The following is a 25,086-nucleotide window of genomic DNA, read 5'->3' on the forward strand; positions in this document are numbered from 1 at the left end:
AATGTCACTGAGGATAATCATTGAAATTAAAAGCAACCAGCTTTCTGGAGCTCAAATCTCAGTTAGGTATAAGAACGATAGCATATTTCTTTTTTTTCATGCTTTTAAAGTTCTCTGCACAGTTCGGCATGTTCAGAACCATCAAGGATCAACTAGAAGAGCGGACGCGGATCATCCAAGCCAACATTCAGTGGCAACAGGAGGAGCTACAGAAAATCCAGGAGCAGCTGTGCATGGTCCAGGAGTCTAACATCCAGGTATTTTTTTTTTGTTACATTTGTACCCCGTGCTTTCCCACTCATGGCAGGCTCAATGCGGCAGGCAATGGAGGGTTAAGTGACTTGCCCAGAGTCACAAGGAGCTGCCTGTGCCGGGAATCGAACTCAGTTCCTCAGGACCAAAGTCCACCACCCTAACCACTAGGCCACTCCTCCATCAGGGCCAGTCTTAGGCAGCGGCAACAGGGGCAGTCGCACAGGGCCCCTCGCTGCTAGGGGCCCCGTATCGCTGGCACGTCTGTCCTCCTGTCTCGGAATACATCCCTGCTTCATACCTTAATGTGCATCCACGTTCCAGTAGAGAGCATCAGGCAGCGGCAGCAATTTTCATATCTCGTGAGCTGCAGAGCCCAGAGCCTCCTTGCTGCTGCGTCCTGCCCCTTTTGATGTCACTTCCTTCTTCCACAAGGGTGGGATGCAGCAGCGAAGAGGCTCTGGGCTCTTCAGCCGACAGGTTATGAAAATCGCTGCCACTGTCTGCTGCTCTCTGCTGAAACTTGGTGGATGCACATCAAGGTATGGGGTGAGGTGGGGTTCCGAGAGCTCTAAACCTCCTTTTAAACTCTGATAAATTATGGCTTATGGTGGTGGGTGGGGAGGGGGCGCAGGCAGGGGGCACAGATGTGGGTGGAGGGGCACGGGGGTCGGGCATAGGTTGGGGGCCCCACTGAACTGTTCGGCACAGGGCCCCGCAATTGCTAAGACCTGCCCTGTATGCCATGATGACAATTCATGCACCTCAGAAAACAGCAAGATCCCAGAATTTCTGACTTCTGCAGTTCAAAGCGGTAGTGTGGATGCCAGGCAGCTTGAAAGAAGCATATGGCCTGAAACACTGCTAACCCATACTGGTGCTGGAGTGGGGGGATCTGCAAGGGGAAAGCAGGTTGATTGTGAATCAGCAGGTAGAAAGTGAAAATAAACAGGGAGAGGAGAAGAGATGGTGAATCAGCGAAGGACAGCAAGGAGATTTTAAAAGGATTTTGAGGTGAGATAGGGGATTTGGTTGAAAGAGTATAGATGAAGGGATGAAAACAGATGATGATTCAATTGTTTGGGGAGACTGAAATGGGGCAACAGGAATAAATCCTGAGAGTAAGGTAGGGCTTTTCTCTGGGTCTATAATAATATTGATCTTTGGCAGAGCAAAATTGGGGCCTGGTACAGTAATGAAATGCACACAGCATCATTAATGTTTTTTATTTTTTTAACTCTCTTTATTCACTACAATCAAGAATATAAATGTATCTTAAACATCAGATCAACTGTGGTTCCAAGCACGCAGCGGTTTCTGCTCTGTGCATGATTCAAATAGCAAATAAGCCAAACCTGTATCATCGTAGTTATAATTCTACTATATCTTAATGGTACTGTGCATTTTCCATTTTATTAGACAAATCCCTTCATCCCATTATCCCTCCAGATCAAAAAGAATTAAAAGTTATTTGATTGCAATTTCAGCACAAAGCAAATAAAGCAAGAAGAAAAAATGGAAATGTAGCCAGATATCACTCCAAACAAATTAAACAAGATATCAGACCTTAAGCAAATGTGTAATCAAAAGAGTTATTTTCCTCAAACCCACCTCAATACCCATTAAAAAAAACATGAAATTCTACTAGAAACAACAACCTCCCCCGATATTCAAAGCTATGAACTGGCCAGAAATGTCTGCTGACCAGTTAAATATCATTTTGGCACCTAACCGTGAGTATTCAGTGCGAGATAACCAGTTATCTTCGCTGAATATTCACAGTCAGCAACGGAAAGTTAGCTATATCGCATGATAACCGGCCATATTCGGCGATGACTGGCTAAATTTAGCGGGCAAATTGAACCACATAAATATAGCAGTCCTATCCTATTAACTTAACTGGCCAGTATTGAATATTCACTTAGCCAGTTAAGTTAGCACCAGCCAAAAGAAACTCGGATATTCAGTGCCGGTCACTGGAAATGGCCTGGCATTGAATATCTGGAGTCAGCGGCAACTGCAGTACTTATACGGGCTGCCTCTTGCTGGCTGAATATCAGCCCTTAGTGTCTTTTATATATGAACAAACCAACTTATCTATTCAGAAGCAAACTGTGCTCTTTATGAGCTAAAGTATTCCAGTATGGTTCACAAATATTTTGGAAAATGTTACATGTATAAGTGTCATCGTTGTCTACCCTTTTCCTTTCCAGTAGGACAAGATCAAACATAAGAGCTTTCCATTGCGAGAATTGTGGTGCAGTATGTGCTGTCCACAAAATCAAGATTACTTTTTTCACTAATTAATGAACAGAACTGTGTTACCTTCTGATAAATTATCCACATGGCCTCCCCTTCTAAACAGTGCTGATTCAATGTTACACACAAGTGAAATTTTAAGACAGGAATTTAGGGGTCCTTTTATTAAGCCACGGTAAAAAGTGGCCTGTGGTAGTGTAGGCGCGGGTTTTGGGTGTGCGCAGAATCATTTTTCAGTGCGCCTGTATAAAAGGCCTCTTTTTTTCCCCGAAAATGGACGTGCAGCAAAATCAAAATTGCTGCGCGTCCATTTTGGGTCTCTGAAAGCACTTTCTGAAACTTCTTTATATCTCCCCTACATAGCCAAATTGGTACAGTTTTCAGAAGGTACAACCAATGCACTCCACATAGGCATGCAGCCAATAGATTTCTTAAGAAGAGGCTGTATATTATTCTCATACAAGTGTTGCATATTGGAATGTATGTACGCTCCTAAGTACTTTACGGTCCCCTGAGCCTCTTTCAGCGGAAAGGAAGCCCAGTAATCTAAAATTTAATGGAAGTGCCTCCGACTTAGAAGCATCAAGTTTTAGTCCTGATAGATCCCCCAAATGGCTTAAAAATATACACAGTGCATCATTCAAGGCCTTTTCTGGTTGTGTAAGTATGAACATAATGTCATCTGCAAAGGTCATACAGTTAACTTGCTCTTTACCAATGGGAACACCAGTTAAGCTGGTATAGGACAGGCTGGAGAGAGAAGGCAGCCTTGTCTCATCCCTCTACCCAGAGAAAAACTGCAGAAGAGATTCCATTCACCGTCTCTCCACTCGTCTTTCAATGCAGCTATTAAATTCGGCCACTGAGATAGACAGAGATTGCAAATTTGTGTTTAATGGGTCAATCCTCGTGCCCAATGCTATAGTCACCGCATCTGTAATTTTTTTGCCTTAAGACGTCACTCACCACTGAATTGTCTTGAATAGGAAGCTGATAAGAAACATCAGGAAGCACAGATAATAAAACTATGAATGTAACATTCTAGTGATCATTATTATGGGGTTTTTTTCTCTAAAACCCTATGGGTCTAGAAAACAAATATGTTTTTTAAAACTTTACAAAACAGAAGATAATTCCTTATTAGATGTATCTCTCTAGGTAAATTGTTCCAATGGTGGATTACTAGAAAAAAAATGATTGGGTAAACATTGCTTTAAATTGAACTACTGAATGGAAGGAAAACCATGTAGTAAATAATTACATCTTCTAGTGGCTGCCCTCGAGTTCAAAACATTTACCACAACAACTCAAAATTTCACAAGTAACCAGTGCATTGTGTCCAATAGTGGACTCACATGATCTAAATGAGACTTCTGAAATATCATCCTAACTGCTGAGCTCTGTATCATCCGAAGTCTAAGAACTTGTTTAGATGAGAGACACAAATATAAAGAATTTCCATAATCTAGTAAAGACATGATTGTTAATTGTACAATAATTTTAAAATGATCTTCCAGAAAATAAGATCTCAAAAACGCAGTTGAAATTTAAAATAAGCTTTTCTAACCAAACTGTTAGCCTGAATCAGAGATGAATCCAATATTGTACCCAGAACTTTAGAAATTCTTTCTACATTCAACTGAAAACCACTATTATCTATAATCACCTTGGGAACTTTAGTAAGATCCATTGAAAACTATAATATATTGGTTTTGCCAGCATTAAGTTTTAATTTAGACCTGACAGACCAATCTTTTATCCTGGAGATATCCAAAGCATTTTTGTATACAGATTTGTCCATGCATCTTTAAACTACCACCTTATGTGCTAAGAATACTTATATGGAGCAGAATATCTCCAGATAGAACCCAAAGGGGGAGAGCAAGCTGAGGAGCTCAGAAAAAACACTGCCTTCTGGCTCACTGCATTGCTTCACCTCATTATTTTTTTTAAATGATTTGGAGGTGCTAAACTTAAGTGAAGATACCTGCTCCCCCAACCCTCTTTAAAAAAGTAAAAAAAACATTTACCGTGTAAAAAAGAAAAACCCTAACAATGCAAAGCGGAAGCAAATAATTACATTGTAATTTCCTTGTAATGTGAAGTTATTCTTATTGCAATCCACTTTGTAGCATTAGTTGAAAGCGGAATAGAAATCTGCTAATACCATACCCAGATGAATAAGAAATATTCAGTCCTTCCTATTTCTAGCTCTCTTTTGCCTTTGTCATCGGGCTCTTGCTTTGGGTCTCTTCTTTCTGTCTTTCTTCCCTCTATCACGTGGAGGGGCATAATCGAACGAAAACGTCTATCTCCATGGGCGTTTATCTCCAAGAACGGGTCCGTGAAGGGGCGGACCGAACCGTATTTTCGCAAAAAATAGACGTCCATGTTTTATTCGACAATTTGTGAGCTGGGCGTTTTTGTTTTTCAGCGATAATGGAAAATGAAAGCGCCCAGCTCAAAAACGAATAAATCCAAGGCATTTGTTCGTGGGAGGGGCCAGGATTCGTAGTGCACTGGTCCCCCTCACATGCCAGGACACCAACCGGGCACCCTAGGGGGCACTTTTACAAAAACAAAAAAAAAAGGTAAAAGAGCTCCCAGGTGCATAGCACCCTTCCCTTGTGTGTTGAGCCCCCCCCAAAATCCCCCTCAAAACCCACTGCCCACAAGTCTACACCATTATTATAGCCCTAAGGGGTGAAGGGGGGCACCTACATGTGGGTACAGTGGGTTTGGGGGGGGTTGGACGTCTAATAAGCATTAAGCAGCACAATTGTAACAGGTAGGGGGGGATGGGCCTGGGTCCACCTGCCTGAAGTCCACTGCACCCCCTAACAACTGCTCCAGGGACCTGCATACTGCTGTCAGGGAGGTGGTGATGGTGAAAATAAAAAGTTGTGAAACATCATTTTTTTGTGGTGGGAGGGGGTTAGTGACCACTGGGGGAATCAGGGGAGGTCATCCCCGATTCCCTCCGATGGTCATCTGGTCATTTAGAGCACTTTTTTGGGACCTGTTCGTGTGAAAAAAGGGTCCAACATAAGTGTCCTAAATGTTCGCTAAAAACGCCTTTATTTTTTCGATTATCGCCCTAACGCGTACATCTCTCCTCGGCCGATAACCATGCCCCAGTTCCACCTTCGCCACACCTCTGACACGCCCCCATCAACTTTGTCCGCATCCGCGACGGAGTGCAGTTGAAAACGTCCAAAATCGGCTTTCGATTATATCGATTTATTCGTTTTTGTGAGATAAACGTCTATCTCCCGATTTGGGTCGAAATCTAGGCGTTTTTCTCTTTCGATTATAAGGTGGATAGTAACATAATAGATGACAGCAGAAAAAGACCTTCACGGTCCATCCAGTTTGCCCAACAAGATAAACTCATATGTGCTACTTTTTGTGTATACCTTACCTTGATTTGTATCTGCCATTTTCAGGGCACAAACCGTAGAAGTCTGCCCAGCACTAGCCCCGCCTCCCAACCACCAGCCCCACCTCCCACCACCGGCTCTGTCACCCAATCCCGGTTAAGCTTCTGAGGTTCCATTCCTTCTCAACAGGATTCCTTTATGTTTATCCCACGCATGTTTGAAGTCAATTACAGTTTTCGTCTCTACCACCTCCCGCGGGAGGGCATTCCAAGTATCCACCACTCTCTCCATGAAAAAATACTTCTTGACATTTTTCTTGAGTCTGCCCCCTTTCAATCTCATTTCATGTCATCTAGTTCTACCGCCTTCCCATCTCTGGAAAAGGTTTGTTTGCGCATTAATACCTTTCAAATATTTGAACGTCTGTATCATATCACCCCGTTTCTCCTTTCCTCCAGGGTATACATGTTCAGGTCCGCAAGTCTTTCCTCATACGTAACGCAAATCCCATACCATTCTCGTAGCTTTTCTTTGCACCGCTTCAATTCTTTTTACATCCTTAGCAAGATACGGCCTCCAAAACTGAACACAATACTTCAGGTGGGGCCTCACCAACGACTTATACAGGGGCATTAAAACCTCTTCTTCTGCTGGTCACACCTCTCTCTATACACCCTAGCAACCTTCTAGCTATGGCCACCGCCTCGTCACACTGTTGCGTCACCTTCAGATCCTCAGATACTGTCACCCCAAGATCCCTCTCCCCGTCCGTACATATCAGACTCTCACCGCCTAACACATACGTCTCCCGTGGATTTCTACTCCCTAAGTGCATCACTTTGCATTTCTTCACATTGAATTTTAATTGCCAAACCTTAGACCATTCTTCTAGCTTCCACAGATCCTTTTTCATGTTTTCCATTCCCTCCCGAGTGTCCACTCTGTTATGTCTTCAGTTTTGTCCCTTCTCTCCATTTTCCTCACATATTTCCTCTAGCTTGTCTCTCAGTCTTTCCTCACTCTTATGCCTCTGTCTCTCATCTTTTTCTCCACACACAGAGCCAGCCCAAGGGTATCTGATGCCAAACCTGAACCTTCAGCCATGCCCCCCCCACTTTCATTCCCAAGGCAGCTCAAAGCACTACCCCCCCCCCACCCAAACCCCAGGACAGATCAAAACCCTGCTGTAATCCAACTTCTCTGCTGTTCTCCATATCTCCCCAAGCGCCCTGCTTCTCCCCCTCCCCCTTCCCCCACCTCCTTTTTCCCAGGTGGCCAGCATTTCTTCTTCTCCTTTTACCCCCAGGTGGCCAGCATCTCCCTTTGCACCCCAACCCCTGCCGCCTAGGTGGCCAAAATCTCCTTCCCCTTCCCAAGGCTCTGCCATGACTACTACCACCATCACAGGACCTTGAGCACAGGTCCACACTGAAGTGCTACCAAGGTCCTGCCCTCTCCCCCTTCTGATACTGCTCTTCTGCCATGCCGGAGCCATATTGCTGCCCCCAAATTTTTATGCCCCCCACTTCTGAAAGGAAATGTATTCTAGAATCTTTTAGGATAGAAAAACTAGCTGAAGATAGAGAAAATTCAATAGAGGATTTTAGTTTTGTTTTTGCTCTCTTTTCACAGATGTTTTTACAGCCACAGACAGTGTCTCTGAGCTTTGGCAATGTCCAGCAGCAAGAACCTCAGCAACAGCAGCTGCAGCAGAGGTCAGGGGTCATTTCACAGCAACAACTTATCCATAGCCCACAACTTCAAGGGCAAATCACAGCTTCCCAAATAGTGAGCCAGCAGCCGGCCTCATCTCGGCAAATACTAAGAGACTCTAATCTGTCAACTCAGGTACAATAACATTTTATCCATCAGTGTCCCATGTGTGCCTTGACTCCTGACACTGTAATCTTGTATCAATTAGATACTGCTTGAGAAAAATAAAAATGTTTTTTTTTTTTTTTTTGTATATCCTAGGTTAAAGCATTCATTAAATAATTATATAATCTACGCTATCTGAAATTACAAAAAAATGTATTAAATGTTTGTAAAAGTAACCATGTTTTTCTTATGCAAAAACAATTTATTGTGAAATGTGATTAGAAAAGCAAAATGTAACCACATGTGAAATTCATGTTCATTGTTCTCTATCATTGCACACAGTTGTTAGTCTTAATCCAGTTTCTTTAGGGGAAACTTTCAATAGGAGGCGAGCGAGCACCCCTGTTTTCAAAATGGTGCAGCTAGTGGTTTGGACTCTAGCTGCATCATTTTGAAAATGGGGGTGCTTGCCCACCTCCTATTGAAAGTTTCCCCTGATGAAGCTGGAAAGGTGAAACATGGATCCATGTTGGAGTGCAGTGTTAATGCTGCTTTATAATTGTGGCACTTTAGCTATCACAATAATCAAGGAAAAATTAATTCTTACCTGATAATTTTCTTTCCATTAGTCCCAACAGATCTATCCAGGTACTTGTGGGTTGTGTCCCTCTACCAGCAGGTGGAGATAGAGAGAACCTCCAAGGTTTGCTGTATTTTTCCTTCCATAGCGTCACACAGATCAATCCAGAGACTTGTGGCGGGCACCGCCAACCCGGCAGAAATCACCAATGAGCCAAACACCACATCCTGCCGAGCTGCCACATCCACCCAATAATGACAAGTGAACGTATGGACCGAAGCCCATGTAGTGGCTCTGCAGATATCTTCCAGAGAAACCGAACGGGACTCTGCATAGGAGGAAGCCTGAGCTCGCGTAGAATGAGCTCAAATTTGCGCAGGGGCTTGCTTGCCCAATGCCATGTAGGCCAAAGTGATGGCCTCCCGCACCTAATAGGCTATGGTGGCCTTGAAAGCCATATGACCCTTCTTACTGCCTCCAAAAAGGACAAAGAGATGGTCAGAAAGACGAAATTCATTCGTCACCTCCAAATACCTGAGAAGAGCCCGTCTCACGTCGAGGCAGCGAAGAGCCCAGAATTGCTCGGGGTAATCTTCCCGGCGAAAAGTCGGCAAATGCAGAAACAGCCCCAAATGGAAACGAGAAACCACCTTGGGCAAAAACGAAGGAACTGTCCTAATCGATACGCCCGCCTCCGTAAAACGCAGGAAGGGGTCTCTGCAAGAAAGAGCCTGCTACTCTGAAATTCTCTGAGCCGAAGTAATGGCTACTAGGAAAATCGCCTTCAAGGTTACATCCTTAACCGTAAGCCCCGATAAGGGTTCAAAAGGAGGATGCTGAAGCACTTTTATAACTAGATTAAGGTTCCAGGATGGCAGAACTGGCACGTGCGGAGAACGCAACCAATATACGCCCCTCAAAAAACGAACCACATCCAGGTGGGAGGCGATGGACGCCCCCTGAAGCCAGCCTCTAAAGCATGCCAGAGCTGCCACCTGCACCTTAAGAGAACTCAACAAGAGTGATTTCTATACACCCTCCTGAAGAAACGCGAGGATAACCAATACCGAAGCCACTGACAATCCTGAACTCGCACAGCACGAATCGAAGGTACGCCACACCCTAACATAAGCTATCGAGGTGGATCTTTTCCGAGCCTGAAGCATCGTAGCGATAACTGCATCCGGATACCCTTTCCTTCTCAACTTCGCCCTTTCAAGTGCCAGGCTGTAAGACCAAAGGGGGAGGGATCCTCCATCATGACTGGTCCCTGCAGCAAGAGACCATCCTGCACCTGGAGCCGGAGAGGATGATCGAACAGGAGTCTGACCATATCCACGTACCAGGGACGTCTGGGCCAATCCGGGACCACCAGAATCAGTCGACCAGGATGACTGGCAATGCGAGTCAGTAACCTTCCCACCATAGGCCATGGGGGAAAGGTATAGAGCAGGCACCTAGGCCAACGTTGTAGAAGAGCATCGATGCCTTCCGAGCCCAGCTCTCTTCCTCTGCTGAAGAAACAGGGAACCTTCGCATTGAATGCGGTGGCCAATAAGTCCATCACCGACATCCCCCAATGGGCAGCTATCTGATCGAAGGCCAGGGTAGAGTGTCCACTCCTCCGGCTCCAACTGGTGGTAACTGAGAAAGTCCGCTTGCACATTCTGTGACCACACTATATGAGCTGTCGTCAAGAGAGAGAGATGAATGTCTGCCCTACGGCAGATTAGGGCCGCCTCGTTCGCTAGTGGTGCACTCCTGGTGCCTCCCTGATGGTTCACGTAGGCGACTGCCATTGCATTGTCCGAGAGAACTCGAACTGGGCAACCACGGAGAAGAGACAGAAACTCCCGAAGGGCCAGACGAATCCCCTGAAACTCCAAGCGGTTGATGGACCAAGACGCCTCCGTCGAGGTCCAAATTCCATGGGCCGTCTATTGGAGGCAATGAGCCCCCCAAACAGACAGCGATGCATCCATGGTCATGATCTTCCATTCCATGGTTTACAGTGGAATGCCCGACACCAGATTCTTTTGAATTAACCACCAGTGCATGATTGTGTGCAGACGGGTCGAACATGGCCCCCGAACCTCATAATCCTCCGAGAGAGGAGACCAACGGCTCAGAAGGTGCCACTGCAAGGGGCGCATGTGAGCTCTGGCCCACTTTACGACGTCCAAGGTGGAGGCCATGGAACCCAGAACTTGTACATAGTCCCAAGCTCGCGGGTTCGGAGTTTGGAACAGAGCTTGCAACTGACCCTGCAACCGCTGTGCTCGAGCTGAAGGAAGAGAAACTATCCCTGTTCGGGTATCGAAGCACACTCCCAAATATTCCAGCGTCTTGGAGGACGTAAGGCTGCACTTTGGGAAGTTGATCACCCAACCAAACTTGAAGCAGCCTGACCACTCTGTCGGTTGCCGTCGACTCTCCTCGACAGAAGATGCCCGCACAAGCCAGTCATCTAGATAAGGGTGGACTTGAATCCCTTCCTTTGTGAGATAGGCCGCCACTATGACAAGGACCTTGGAAAAAGTCAGAGGTGATGTGGCTAGACCGAAGGGCATCGCTTGATTTGAAAATGACGACTGAGCACTGCAAAGCAAAGAAAACGCCTGTGGGGAGGCCAAAATGAAATGTGTAAACAGGCCTCTTTGAGATCGAGAGCTGTCAAAAACTCCCCTGGCTGTACCGCTGCAATCACCGAGCGGAGGGTTTCCATGCAGAAATGCCGAACCTGTAAAGACCTGTTGACGCACTTGAGATCTAGGACGGGTCTCCAAGAACCGCCCTTTTTAGACACCACAAAATAAATGAAGTATCAACCGCACCCTCTTTCTACTGAGGGTACAGGCTGGACGGCTCCCAGTCATTGTAAGTTGAGGAGAGTGTGACGAACTGCCCCGCACCTAGGCAGGAGATTTGCAAGGAGATTCCAGAAACGAGTCTACTATCGGACGAGCCAATTCCAACTTTTAGCCGTCTCTGATAACCTCCAAGACCCATCCGTCAGATGTTACCCTGGTCCACTCCACCAGGAATAGGGACAGCCTGCCCCCAATAACTGGCTGGAGGTGGACCAGGGCCCATCATTGGGCAGGCCTGGCTGCGGGCTGGTGTCTGTTACCAGAAAGAAAGGCCCGCCCTTCACCTCAAAAGGGCTGAGGTATCTGAGAAGGCCTTGCTCTCTGAAAAAAGGCCCCTCAACCTGGACGGTAACGACATGTATCCCTAAACTTAGGTCTAGGTCTGGTCGCACAAATTTGGACCTGTCCTCCGGGAGGTGCTGGCCCTTAGAGTCACCAAGGTCCTTCACAATCTGTTCTAGGTCTGTCCCAAACAAAAGCTTTCCCCTAAAAGGAAGCCTTGCCAGCCGTGACTTAGAGGCCATGTCTGCAGCCCAATGTCGCAACCCCAGCCAGCGACGCGAGGTGACCGCTAGGGAAACCTCCTTCGCCAAAGCCCTCAAAAGATCATAAAGAAGATCCGCAAGGAAGGCTAAACCGGACTCTAAGGCCAGCAAAACAGCCACGAGATCTTCTGGAGAGGAGACTTTCTGTACCCACGATAAGCATGCCCGCACCGCATAGGAGCCACAAACTGAAGCTTGCAGTGAAAGGGCCGCTACTTCAAAGGACAGCTTCAAGCAAGTCTCCAACTTACAATCCTGAGTGTCATTGAGCACCGTGCCACCCTCCACAGAGAGAGTAGTTTTCTTAGTGACCGCTGTGATTAATGAATCCACCGTAGGAACCTTTAGCACGTCTAAGTCAGCAGCAGGCAGCACGCAAAGACGCAACATAGTTCTAGCAACCTTAAGCCCACTGTCCGGCATATCCCACTGCACCGAAATAAGGATTTTCATGGCCTCATGCACATGAAAGGAATGAGGTGGGCATTTGGTGCCAGACATAATAGAGGGCACCGGATCTGTTCCCCCTGACGATTCAGGGGGTGAAATGGCCAAAACCTCAAAAGCCCTAATAATCAGGGAGGGAAGCTCTTCCCTGCGAAAAAGGCGGGCAGCCGTCGGGTCATCCCCCTCTTCAGAAGGCAGGGTGACCTCATCTGCCCAATCCAATGATTCTGAGGGAGAGCCCGGAGACAAAACCGGGCCATCTGTGTCAGATAACTCCTCGGGATCCAAAATCTCCACCCGGGGACGTTTTGGCAGGAAAAACTAAGAGGGTGCAGCAACCGAAGTTTGCTGAGGAAGAGACGGGGCTGCCTCAAGAGAAGCTCCTGACTTCTTCAGAAGAAAAACACTGTGCATTAATAAAACAAAATCGGGGGGAAAAGGAACTGAAAGGGACTCCCTGCTCCCTCTAAATTGCTTTCCTCCATTGGAGCCTGTGCCACAGAAGCGCGCTGTGCCTCCTGTCTGTCAACCACCATGTGCGGAGCTGGTCACGCCTGCGAGGAAAAAATGGCACGCACCAATGGTGCGCTGCACTAACTGTCCCCGAGGAAAATGCTGAAACTATCCCTTGCGCTTCCGACTAACCGGATACCTGAGGGGAACCCCCATCACGCTGAACACCCGCTGTGGGCTGACGGCGGCACGACTCACACTCCCCTGACGCTGCTGTCCGGCCCCCACACCGGGAGCAGCGCTCAGCTGCCTCAGAAGGCACTGACATGCTCCACAAACGCCTGCCCCTCAAACAAACTCGGCAGCCCGTCTAGCTCCTCTGTATGATTAAACAAAAACAGTCTCTTAAAGAGACGCTTACCTTTTTTTTTGTACTCAGGAGAGAAAGGCAACACCCGATCAGGCCCACAACCCCGAGCGATGGAGGAAAGGTAGGGGGAGACCGGGAGGGACCTGGCACCACCAGGCTACAAACAGCCACTCAACCCCTGACTGTGCTAAACTAGGCCCAAAGGACACCAGTAGCCAGATCAAACTAGAGCTGCACAGAGATGTCCCTCCACCTGCTAGATAGAGAGAATACTGAGGTTTACTTGGCTGCACAGGTCCACATATAGCAAACCTCGGATGTTCTCTCTATCTCCACCTGCTGGTAGAGGGACACAACCCACAAACCTCTGGATTGATCTGTGGGACGCTATGGAATGAACTTTGCCCTCTTTTGGATTGCGGAAACAGCTTGAGCAATATTAAATACGGCAGAGTTGGAGGTGGCATAGTTCAGATTACAGACTGGAGTTGATCAATATCTCATCGAGAATTAAGATAAGTCCTGGGATGATTTATGTCATTTAAGAATAATATCAGTAGAACCAGTTAAGATTAAAACTGTGTGTGATGATAGAGAACAGTGACCATTTACCATGTTACATTCTGTTTTTCTGAGCACATTTCACAATATTTAAAGTTATTATATTGTTTCTGTATATTAAATACAATGAAGTTATTTTTACAAACATTTAATTATTACTAAATGTTTTGTAATTTCAGATAGCCTGGATTATATACTTATTTACTGTAATCTTGTATCCAGCAAGTACCAAATTTAACTGAGTAACCTGCCAGAGCCTTCTGCCTAGGTACAACACATTTCTACAGTCGTTATCTCAATGAAATATACCCTTGCATTGCTATTAGAAAGCTCCCAAGTTTACTTATGACATAGAATCTTAAATTTAAAATCATAAAATCATAAATAGCTGCATGACAAAGCATCAAAGTCCTGCAGTGTTCTTCTGCCAGTGTAAAGATAACTATGATATGTGGGTTTGCATTATTGGGCATAATGTAAAATTAGTATCCATCCTATTGAATTACAGTAGAGTCCTGCTTATCTGACATAATGAGGTGACATCACAGCATTCTGGTTTATCTGACATACCGAGGTGACATCACAACATCATGAATGAGATGCATGCGGATTTCTTTCTCTTTCTTGGTGTCGCGTTTAGTTAAAAAAAACAGCAGTGCTAGTAAAATACTTGGGTGCATGAAGGGCTCCTTTTACTAAGGTATGCTAATGGATTTAGTCCGCTGCAATGTTTAAACAGTGTGCTAAATGATAAGAAGCCCATTTTATTCCTAAGGGCTTCTTAGTATTTAGCACATGCTAATCGTTAGCGCAACTTAGTAAAAGTAGCCCTGAGCTAGTAAACTCTTGTTACTGCTTCCTCTTTTAAAACATGCATTCAATATGCCTCTCTTTTATCCCTCATCCACTTTTTCTGTATTATCCAACTACCTGTCAGACTTGTTTACATCGGATAATCAAGACTCTATTGCCTGTTGCATCTGAGTTCCATTATGAAAATCTGGAAAACTGGTGACTGTTTTGTAACATCTGTCTGCAAGTGATGATTTTGAGGTTGAAATGGTCTCATTTACATCCCAAGCAGCATGCATACTTGAGAGATTACTCTATAAAGTAATTATTTTACTGGCTAAAATTAAGTTTGCGAAATAAGCCCAGGGACAACCTTATGTGTTTACATGGCCAAGGGCAGATGAGAATTTAGATCTTCCTATGCTGGTTATTCTAAGAATAGTGCTCCTCAAACAGGATCTTGCCAGGGCCACCAGGCTGAATTGCATTTTGTAGGCGCAGTGCAGGGCATGAAGGGGGAGGGGGGAGAAGGCAGGATTGGGTTCAGCAGATGGCTGTGCATTTCATAGCCCTTGTCGACATGGAGAAGCTGGTCAGTATCTGTGTCCTGGTCAGTGGCGATCCGGGTGCAGCGGCGTCCGTCCCCCCAGTGTGCAGCAGGACACCCCCCCCCCCGGCGCAATGACACCACCCCTCCCCGGCGCATCAAGCCCCCCCCCCAAGTACATTCTTGGCTGCTGGAGGGTGCAGAGAGCAGCCCTGTGCCTGTTGGCTCCACTGGCTCCCTGCTCCCTCTGCCCCGGAACAGGAAGTAACCTGTTCCGGGGCAGAGGGAGCAGGGAACCAGCGGAGCCGACAGGCACTCGGCTGCTCTCTGCACCCTCCAGCAGCATGCACCCAGGGCGGACCGCCCCGCCCTTGCTACGCCTGGAACAGAGTTACAGAATCTTTCAGATGACAGACCACTTGAGACTGGAGTCCAAGTTTCAAATTGCCATCCTCTCTCAGAGGCCTCTTCTTTTACCATCTCCTCTGTCCATTCACATTTTTAGGGCCATTTACTAAGCCACGCTATAGGCGCGCTAGTGTTTTTAGCAAGCGTTAATACTATAGACAACCATAGAATATATGGGTGTCAATAGCATTTAGCGTGCACTAATTTTAGCACATGCTAAAAATGCTAACGCATTTGAGTAAACAGTGCTCTTAGGGCCCCTTTTACCAAGCTGCGGCAAAAGGGGGCCAGCGCTGGCATCGGCGCATGTCTTACACGTGCACCGAGGCCCCCTTTTACTGCAGCTGGTAAAAGGGAAGTCTCACCTTCCTGCAGGAAATGGCCGTGCGGCAAGTAAAACACTGGCCGTGTGGCCATTTCGGAGGGGGCAGCCCTTACCGCCACCCATTGAGGTGGCGGTAAGGGCTCTCATGTTAACCCCAGTGGTAACTGGGCAGCCTGCAGCACTGCCCGATTACTGCTGGGTACACCTGTATCCTTCCACTTTCCCTCTTTCCCCACCCCAACTTTCCCAACTGTGCCTTCCTTATACCTTTACAAATGTTCAGGTTCGTTTCCCCCAATCTTTGCCATGCAGTCGGAGCAGTAGCTTCTGCATGATGGCCAATATCTTGGGGACAGACTGAAAGCTGTTCAGTTCCCACAACTGCTTTTTCACCCCCCCCCCCCCCCCCCCCCACCGCCACCTTTCCATATAGCATGCATGCTTCCTTTCTAAACAGGTTGTGCACACAGCCTGAGGAGGGACAACCGTTGGACCTGGGAGCATAGTTCTCAGTTTGTCCCCATACTGCTGGCCTTCAGCCACTGCTACTCTGGTTTCCACTGCACAGAGTGAAGGAAGGAAGGTAGATTTTTCCCCTCTGAAATTCTAGCTGCTTTCTTCCTGCCTACCTTTCCCCTTCCCTCCCAGTTTACTCACTCCTGCAAGGCAAGCAAGGAGTGCTCAGGAACCCACTGTGGGTTGGGAGATGGGATCACAACAAATACACATCATGCAAAGCTATCTCCAAAAATTAGCCTTTGGTTCACTGAATCATCAACACCATTGCTGGTCCCACTTTCTTCCTACTGGGAGTTGCATATAACTGCTACTGGACTTACTTTCCTCAGCAACTGTAGATGCAAGGAAGTAGAGGTTCCAAATTAAGACCAGATTGAGTGGTCCAGCCTCCTTGTAGAACTGCTATCTCTTGAATTGTTTTTTTTTTTTTTTTTTGGAATTCATAAGCATAAACTACTGTATAATCATCTACAGGCAAATACAGTCTTTGTAAACATTTTTGTAGGGTCAGAAGTCGATTCAAGTTAACACTAGCAACTTGTCTTCACAACTGTGCAGTTCTACAGTTCTCTCACAAGGCTTGAGTATGGCGCCACTTGCTGCTATACCGCTGGATAACAGTCAGTGCCACACTAGTCCAGATTTCAGCCATGACCGACAGCTCAGGTAAGGAGGTTCTTTGTCTCTCCATCACTTTCATCTGCCAGGAGATACTGTAGAAATGGTTGGTAGATTGCTGTCAGTGCAGCACATTGAAACATACATACTTTTACCCAGAGTAAGGACAAGACAATAATCAGACTGCATTTTTACATAGGCAAGCACGTGTTACCTATGTAAAAACATTTGATCATTATCGCCTCCTTTCCACAGGTTGTAGAATTACTGTAAAAGATATGAAGAGACTCAAAAGAGACTGGTAATCACTGAGAATCAGTTCTGTGAACACATATTCATGTCACTGGAACACATCTTAAATCCAGTTCTGGATTCAAATTACGTTTTATAAAGAATGATATCCAGCTGCTTCTTGCACATGTACAGGGTGGTTTTGCTCTATGGGTAATCAAAACAGATTCACATGGAAAATGTTTTTGGTTTGTTTTTGAATCATTTTCAGACTTTTCCCCCAATTTTTCAGGCATTGTTTTGATTCATTTCAAACTTTTTTGATTAATAATTTTTCAGAGCTCATTAGAATATTTGAAGGCTGCATGTTGATTAAAAATTTTAATCGTGATTAATCACCAATGCTGGCACTCCCTGAACATGCTCAGTTCATGTACAAACTGAGCATTCTTGGGGCATGCATGCGTTGGTGGCTGGAGGCACCCCGCTGACTTCCTCACTCCTGAGGTAGTATGAGGAGGAAGGAGGTGACTCAGGCAGTGGAGTTCTTCAGCTGGTGGGGCTTGAACTACCCCACCAGCCATTGAGCAGGTACAGCAGCTTTGGAGGGGCCTCAGGTCTCCAAAGCCCCTCTTCTCCCCTCCTCCGTAGCTATGCCACTGATTAAGGTCCCAGCATCTTCCTTTCTCCCATCTCCAGCTCCAACTCTCTCTCCCTTCTTCTCTACCCCCAGGTCCATTATATCTCTCTTCCCTCTCTCCTAACCCCCCCCCCCCCCCCCACCAATACCACTCATTTTCTTCCTTCCTTCCACTCTCTCCACCCCAGGTCACTTATCTCTCTGTCAGTCTCTCTGAGCCCAACATCTCTCCTTCCACTCTCCTCCCTCCCTCCTTCCTTCTTTCTCTCCCTCAATTTGGCATCTCTCCATATTTCCCCCTTCCCTCCATGCACAGTCAAGCATCTGTCCCTTCCCTTTTAGCCCTGTCCACGGTTCTCTCTCCCTAAGGATACCATGAGGCATATTTTCAAAGCACTTAGCCTTCCAAAGTTCCATAGAAACCTATGGAACTTTGGAAGGCTAAGTGCTTTGAAAATATGCCTCTATATGACTCCAGAAAAAGGAGGACACATTGATCCAGTCCTATCTCTCCCTTGTCCTCCCCCCCCCCCCCCCCCCCCCCACCAGCCACTGATGTTGTCTCTCCTCCCCCTCTGCCCTCTGAGGTTCTCTCAATTCCAACCACCACCCCCCCCCCCCAAGCTTCTCTCTCAATTCCTCCCTCCCCACCACCGCTGCTCACTCGCCCAAGGTTCTCTCTCAGTTCCCTCCCTCCCCTGGACCGTCTGCAGCTCTCTCTCGCCTCCCCTTCCCACCTGGTTTACATTTTCAATTTTTCAGTAAGTCTTTGACCCTGCAGCAGCCATACGAAAAGCTGTCTGCGGCCTGCACCAGGCCTACCCTCTGACCCATCCTAAACAGGAAGTTGCATCAGAAGGAAGCAGGGTGAGTCAGAGGGAAGGCCTGGTGCAGGCTGCAGGCAGCTTTTCAGTATGGCTGCTGCTACTGCAGGGTCAAAGACTTACTGAAAACATAAACTGGATGGGAAGGGGCGGTAAGAGAGAGCTGCCGGTGGTCCAGGAGGGGAAGAAGAGATGCCAGACCATCTTCGGGGGGGGGGGGGGGGTGGGGTGGGAGGGAGACAGGTTAATTATTAATTGAGATTACATTTTTAAATTGCCATTAATAATTAATGCATTAATCGCGGTGTTAACTGTGATTAACGTGCAGCCCTAGAATTTTTTAATATATGGAAATTGACTTTACATGCATTAGTTCATAAGCTGACGTGTTAAATAGTTTTTTTGGGTTGCTAATTTTTTTTAAGGCTCGCTAACGAATGCACATAATAATAATAATAATAACTAACATTTCTAAAGCGCTACTAGGGTTACGCAGCGCTGTACAATTTAAACATAGAAGGACAGTCCATGCTCAAAGAGCTTACAATCTAAAAGACAAGAGAACAATCTAAAGACAAATGTACAATCTAGAGGACGAGTTAATCTGATAGGGTGGATAGATTGGGGCATTCTATATTTCTCAAGCGGTTAGACGCCAAAGGCAGCATTGAAGAGGTGAGTTTTAAGCAGAGATTTGAAGATGGGTAGGGAGGGGGCAAGGCGTATGGGTAAAGGAAGATTGTTCCAGGCATAGGGTGAGGCAAGGCAGAATGAGCGGAGCCTGGAGTTGGCAGTGGTGGAGAAGGGTACTGAGATAAGGGCTTTGTCCTGTGAGCGGAGGTTACGGGCGGGAACATAGGGGGAGATGAGGGTGGAGAGGTAGTGAGGAGCCGCAGACTGAGTGCATTTGTAGGTAAGGAGGAGGAGCTTGAATTGTATGCGATATCTGATCGGAAGCCAATGAAGTGATTTGAGGAGAGGGGTGATATGAGTATATCGGTTCTGGCAGAATGTAAGACGTGCAGCAGCGTTCTGAACGGATTGAAGGGGGGATAGATGGCTGAGTGGGAGGCCGGTGAGGAGTAAGTTGCAGTAATCAAGGCGAGAGGTAATGAGAGCGTGGACGAGAGTTCTGGTGGTTTGCTCAGAGAGGAAAGGGCGAATTTTGCTGATGTTGAAGAGGAAGAAGCGACAGGTCTTGGCAGTCTGTTGGATATGCGCAGCGAAGGAGAGGGAGGAGTCAAAGATGACTCCGAGGTTGCGGGCAGATGGGACGGGGAGGATGAGGGTGTTATCAACTGAGATAGAGAGTGGAGGAAGAGGAGAGGTGGGTTTAGGAGGAAAGACGAGGAGCTCGGTCTTGGACATGTTCAGCTTCAGGTGGCGGTTGGACATCCATGCCGCAATGTCGGATAAACAGGCCGATACCTTGGCCTGGGTCTCCGCGGTGATGTCAGGTGTGGAGAGGTATAGCTGGGTGTCATCAGCATAAAGATGGTACCGAAAACCATGAGACGAGATCAGCGAGCCCAGGGAAGAGGTGTAGATTGAGAAGAGAAGGGGTCCAAGGACAGATCCCTGGGGAACTCCAACAGATAGTGGGATGGGAGTGGAGGAAGATCCATGGGAGTGTACCCTGAAGGTGCGGTGGGAGAGATAAGAGGAGAACCAGGAGAGGACAGGGCCTTGGAACTCAAAAGAGGACAGCGTGGCAAGAAGTAAATCATGATTGACAGTGTCAAACGCGGCAGAAAGATCGAGGAGGATGAGGATGGAGTAGTGACCACTGGATTTGGCCAGGAGCAGGACGTTGCAAACTTTAGAGAGTGCCGTTTCTGTCGAGTGCAGAGGGCGAAAACCGGATTGAAGTGGATCGAGGATGGCATGAGAGGAGAGAAAATCAAGGCAGCGGCTGTGAACGGCGCGCTCAAGTATTTTGGAGAGGAAGGGTAAAAGAGAGATGGGGCGGTAGTTGGAGGGGCAGGTAGGGTCAAGTGAAGGTTTTTTGAGGAGAGGTGTGGCAACGGCGTGCTTGAAGGTGTCAGGGACAGTTGCAGTGGAGAGAGAAAGGTTGAGGATGCGACAGATGGAGGGGGAGACAGTATGGGAGATGGTGTTGAGTAGGTTGGTGGGGATGGGATCAGAGGAACAGGTGGTGCATTTCGAGGAGGAAAGAAGGCGGGAAGTTTCATCCTCGGTGATCTCAGGAAAAGAGGAGAAAGAGGCCTGGGTAGGTTGGTTGAGGGAGAGGGTTAAAGGGTGAAGAGGAGGTGGTGGCTTGGTCGTGAACTCAAGGTTGATCTTTTGCACTTTGTCGCGGAAATAGTCGGCCAGTGATTGAGGAGAGAGAGAAGGGGGAGTAGGAGCGGGGGGCACTTTTAGGAGGGAGTTAAGGGTGGTGAAGAGACGACGAGGGTTGGAGCTGAGAGAATTGGTCAATTGGGTGTAATAGTCCTGTTTTGCATGGAATAGGGAGGAGTGGAGGGAGGATAGCATGAATTTGTAGTGGAGGAAGTCTGAAAGGGTACGAGATTTCCTCTAGAGGCACTCAGCAGATCGGGTGCAGGAGCGAAGGTAACGGATGCAAGGAGTCAGCCAGGGCTGGGGATTGGTGCGCTTTGTGGGACGGGAGATGGATGGTGCGAGGGTGTCCAAAGCAGAGGAGAGAGCGGTGTTGTAAGCGGAGACCGCTTTGTCGACAGTTTCGGAGAACGTGATGGAGGGGAGGAGATTAGAGATAGTAGATGATAAGGTGGAGGGGTCAATAGCCTGGAGGTTCCTGGAGGTGGTGGTTAAAGTTGGACGGGGTGGAGGGGGGGGGGGGGTGAAGAAGTGTGAATGTGATCAGGTGATGATCGGAGAGAGGAAGAGCTGAGACGTGGAAATTGGAGGGTGAGCCGGAGGAGGAGAGGACGAGGTCAAGACAATGGCCGTCACGGTGAGGAGGGGTGGTGGAGCACAGCTGGAGGTTGAAGGAGGATGTTAGGGTGAGGAACGTAGAAGCATGGGGGTCGGATAGGTCGTCAGCGTGTACGTTAAAGTCTCCGAGAATGAGGGACGGAGATGAAGGGTCAAGAAAGATGGAGAGCCAAGCATCAAAGTCGGTGAGGAAGGAAAAGAAGGATTTATCAGGGGGGCGGTAAATGACTGCCACTCTGAGTGGTAGCGGGTAGAATAGCCGGATGGAATGGGCTTCAAAGGATGAGAAGCAGTGAGACTGCGGTAGGTGGAGGAGTTGGAAACTACAGGAGGGTGAGAGTAGTAGCCCAACGCCTCCGCCGCGGCCAACTGGGCGGGGCGTGTGGGAGAAGAGATAGCCTCCATGGCAGAGGGCTGCAATTGAGGCAGAGTCTTCCGGTGAGCTCCAGGTTTCGGTTAGGGCGAGCAGTTGAAGGGAGCGAGAGATAAAGAGATCGTGGGTGAGAGACAGTTTGTTGCAGACTGAGTGGGCATTCCACAAGGCGCATGAGAAGGGGAGGGAGGAGGGGGGAAGGAGGGGAATAGAGACGAGATTGGAGACATCCCGGGATCATTCGCAATCTCTAGTAATCTCTTGGATACAGCACCCACCACTTTTTTTTCTTTTTAGTTCTGCAGTCATACCATTTCCTGGTAATGGTGAAGTACAATATTTTATAGGTGTTACCCCATAAAGGGCCTGGGACTGACCACTTCATCTCTCACTCGGGTCTGTCAAATGTTATATGTTAGAGGTCCTTTAGGCTATAAACTTTGGAATCCTGAGTCTTTTTTCAAGGTATACACAGGAGATGGTAAAACAGTGGCTTTCTAGATATAAAACCTGAGATGAGGAGAGCTGTGACTGGAATTTACTGCAGTCCTTAATGAACTGTCTTCTGTCCTGTTTTAATTATGGAGTTCCTTTTCCATTGGTTTTTAATATGATTGTAAACTGCTTTGATTTGCATGACAAAAATGCGGTATAACAAGTCTGATTAAATGGTTAACCAATATTATTTGTATGATAGGAGGATATTGATCCTAGAGACAGATCATTAAGGAGCCTATTGGGTATTTATTTATTTTTATTACATTTGTACCCCGCGCTTTCCCACTCATGGCAGGCTCAATGCGGCTTACATGGGGCAATGGAGGGTTAAGTGACTTGCCCAGAGTCACAAGGAGCTACCTGTGCCTGAAGTGGGAATTGAACTCAGTTCCTCAGTTCCCCAGGACCAAAGTCCACCACCCTAACCACTAGGCCACTCCTCCACTCCAAGCTGTGAAGTGGCAGTAATATGTGCTCTTTGCAGCTTACAGAAATATATAAGTACTTAAGTACATAAGTAATGCCATACTGGGAAAAGACCAAGGGTCCATCGAGCCCAGCATCCTGTCCACAACAGCGGCCAATCCAGGCCAAGGGCACCTGGCAAGCTTCCCAAACGTACAAACATTCTATACATGTTATTCCCGGAATTGTGGATTTTTCACAAGTCCATTTAGTAGCGGTTTATGGACTTGTCCTTTAGGAAACCGTCCAACCCCTTTTTAAACTCTGCTAAGCTAACCGCCTTCACCACTTTCTCTGGCAACGAATTCCAGAGTTTAATTATACGTTGGGTGAAGAAATTTTTTCTCCAATTTGTTTTAAATTTACTACACTGTAGTTTCATCGCATGCCCCCTAGTCCTAGTATTTTTGGAAAGCGTGAACAGACGCTTCACATCCACCTGTTCCACTCCACTCATTATTTTATATACTTCTATCATGTCTCCCCTCAGCCGTCTCTTCTCCAAGCTGAATAGCCCTAGCCTCCTTAATCTTTCTTCATAGGGAAGTCGTCCCATCCCCGCTATCATTTTAGTCGCCCTTCGCTGCACCTTTTCCGATTCTACTGTATCTTTCTTGAGATGCGGCGACCAGAATTGAACACAATACTCAAGGTGCGGTCGCACCATGGAGCGATACAACAGCATTATAACATCCTTACACCTGTTTTCCATACCTTTCCCAACATTCTATTCGCTTTCCTAGTCGCAGCAGCACACTGAGCAGAAGGTTTCAGCGTATTATCGACGACGACACCCAGATCCCTTTCTTGGTCCGTAACTCCTAACGTGGAACCTTGCATGACGTAGCTATAATTCGGGTTCTTTTTTCCCACATGCATCACCTTGCACTTGTTCACATTAAATGTCATCTGCCATTTAGCCGCCCAGTCTCGTAAGGTCCTCTTGTAATTTTTCACAATCCTGTCGCGATTTAACAACTTTGAATAACTTTGTGTCATCAGCAAATTTAATTACCTCGCTAGTTACTATCATCTCTAAATCATTTATAAATATATTAAAAAGCAGCGGTCCTAGCACAGACCCCTGAGGAACCCCACTAACTACCCTTCTCCATTGTGAATACTGACCCTTTAACCCTACTCTCTGTTTCCTATCCTTCAACCAGTTTTTAATCCACAATAGGACATATCCTCCTATCCCATGACCCTCCAATTTCCTCTGTAGCCTTTCATGAGGTACCTCGTCAAACGCCTTTTGAAAATCCAGCTACACAATATCAACCGGTTCCCCTTTGTCCACATGTTTGTTTACTCCTTCAAAGAATTGAAGTAAAATGGTCAGGCAAGATTTCCCCACACAAAAGCCGTGCTGACTTGGTCTCAGTAATCCATGTCCTCGGATGTGCTCTGTAATTTTGTTTTTAATAATAGCCTCTACCATTTTCCCCGGCACTGACGTCAGACTCACCGGTCTATAATTTCCCGGATCTCCCCTGGAGCCTTTTTAAAAAATTGGCGTTACATTGGCCACCCTCCAATCTTCCGGTACCACGCTCGATTTTAAGGATAAGTTGCATATCACTAGCAGTAGCTCCGCAAGCTCATTTTTCAGTTCTATCAGTACTCTAGGATGAATACCATCCGGTCCAGGAGATTTGCTACTCTTCAGTTTGCTGAACTGCCCCATTACATCCTCCAGGTTTACCGTGAAGTCAGTAAGTTTCTCCGACTCGTCCGCTTGAAATACCATTTCCGACACCGGTATCCCACCCAAATCTTCCTCAGTGAAGACCGAAGCAAAGAATTCATTCAGTCTCTCCGCTACGTCTTTGTCTTCCTTGATCGCCCCTTTTACCCCTTGGTCATCCAGCGGCCCAACCGATTCTTTTGCCGGCTTCCTGCTTTTAATATACCGAAAAAAATTTTTACTATGTTTTTTTGCCTCTAATGCTATCTTTTTTTCGTAATCCCTCTTGGCCTTCTTTATCTGCGCCTTGCATTTGCTTTGACACTCCTTATGCTGTTTCTTGTTATTTTCAGACGGTTCCTTCTTCCATTTTCTGAAGGCGTTTCTTTTAGCCCTAATAGCTTCCTTCACCTCACTTTTCAACCAGGCTTGGCTGTCTTTTGGACTTCCGTCTTTTTTTTCTAATTCACGGAATATGTATGGCCTGGGCCTCCAGGATGGTATTTTTGAACAGCGTCCACGCCTGTTGTACAGTTTTTACTCTCTCAGTTGCCCCCCTAAGTTTTTTTTTTTTTACCGTTCTTCTCATTTTATCATAGTCTCCTTTTTTAAAGTTAAACACTAACGTACTTGACTTTCTATGTACAGTTACTTCAAGGTCGATATCAAAACTGATCATATTATGATCACTGTTATCAAGCGGCC

General features: G+C 46.8%; 1 protein-coding gene across 3 annotated transcripts in view; it reads left to right on the plus strand.

Annotated features, from left to right (window-relative positions):
- NPAS2 (neuronal PAS domain protein 2) overlaps nt 1–25,086 on the plus strand; it is a 248,538-nt gene that overhangs the window by 206,587 nt on the left and 16,865 nt on the right. For 2 of the 3 annotated variants that reach the window (XM_030201427.1, XM_030201429.1), the window contains exons 16-18: nt 111–257; nt 7,524–7,739; nt 16,632–16,792. In XM_030201427.1, coding sequence (XP_030057287.1) covers nt 111–257; nt 7,524–7,739; nt 16,632–16,792 — 524 coding nt within the window. The remainder of the gene's footprint in view (nt 1–110; nt 258–7,523; nt 7,740–16,631; nt 16,793–25,086) is intronic. The other variant, XM_030201428.1, reaches the window with a different exon arrangement.

Source organism: Microcaecilia unicolor, chromosome 4 (genome assembly GCF_901765095.1).
Source record: "Microcaecilia unicolor chromosome 4, aMicUni1.1, whole genome shotgun sequence".
NCBI lineage: Eukaryota > Metazoa > Chordata > Amphibia > Gymnophiona > Siphonopidae > Microcaecilia > Microcaecilia unicolor.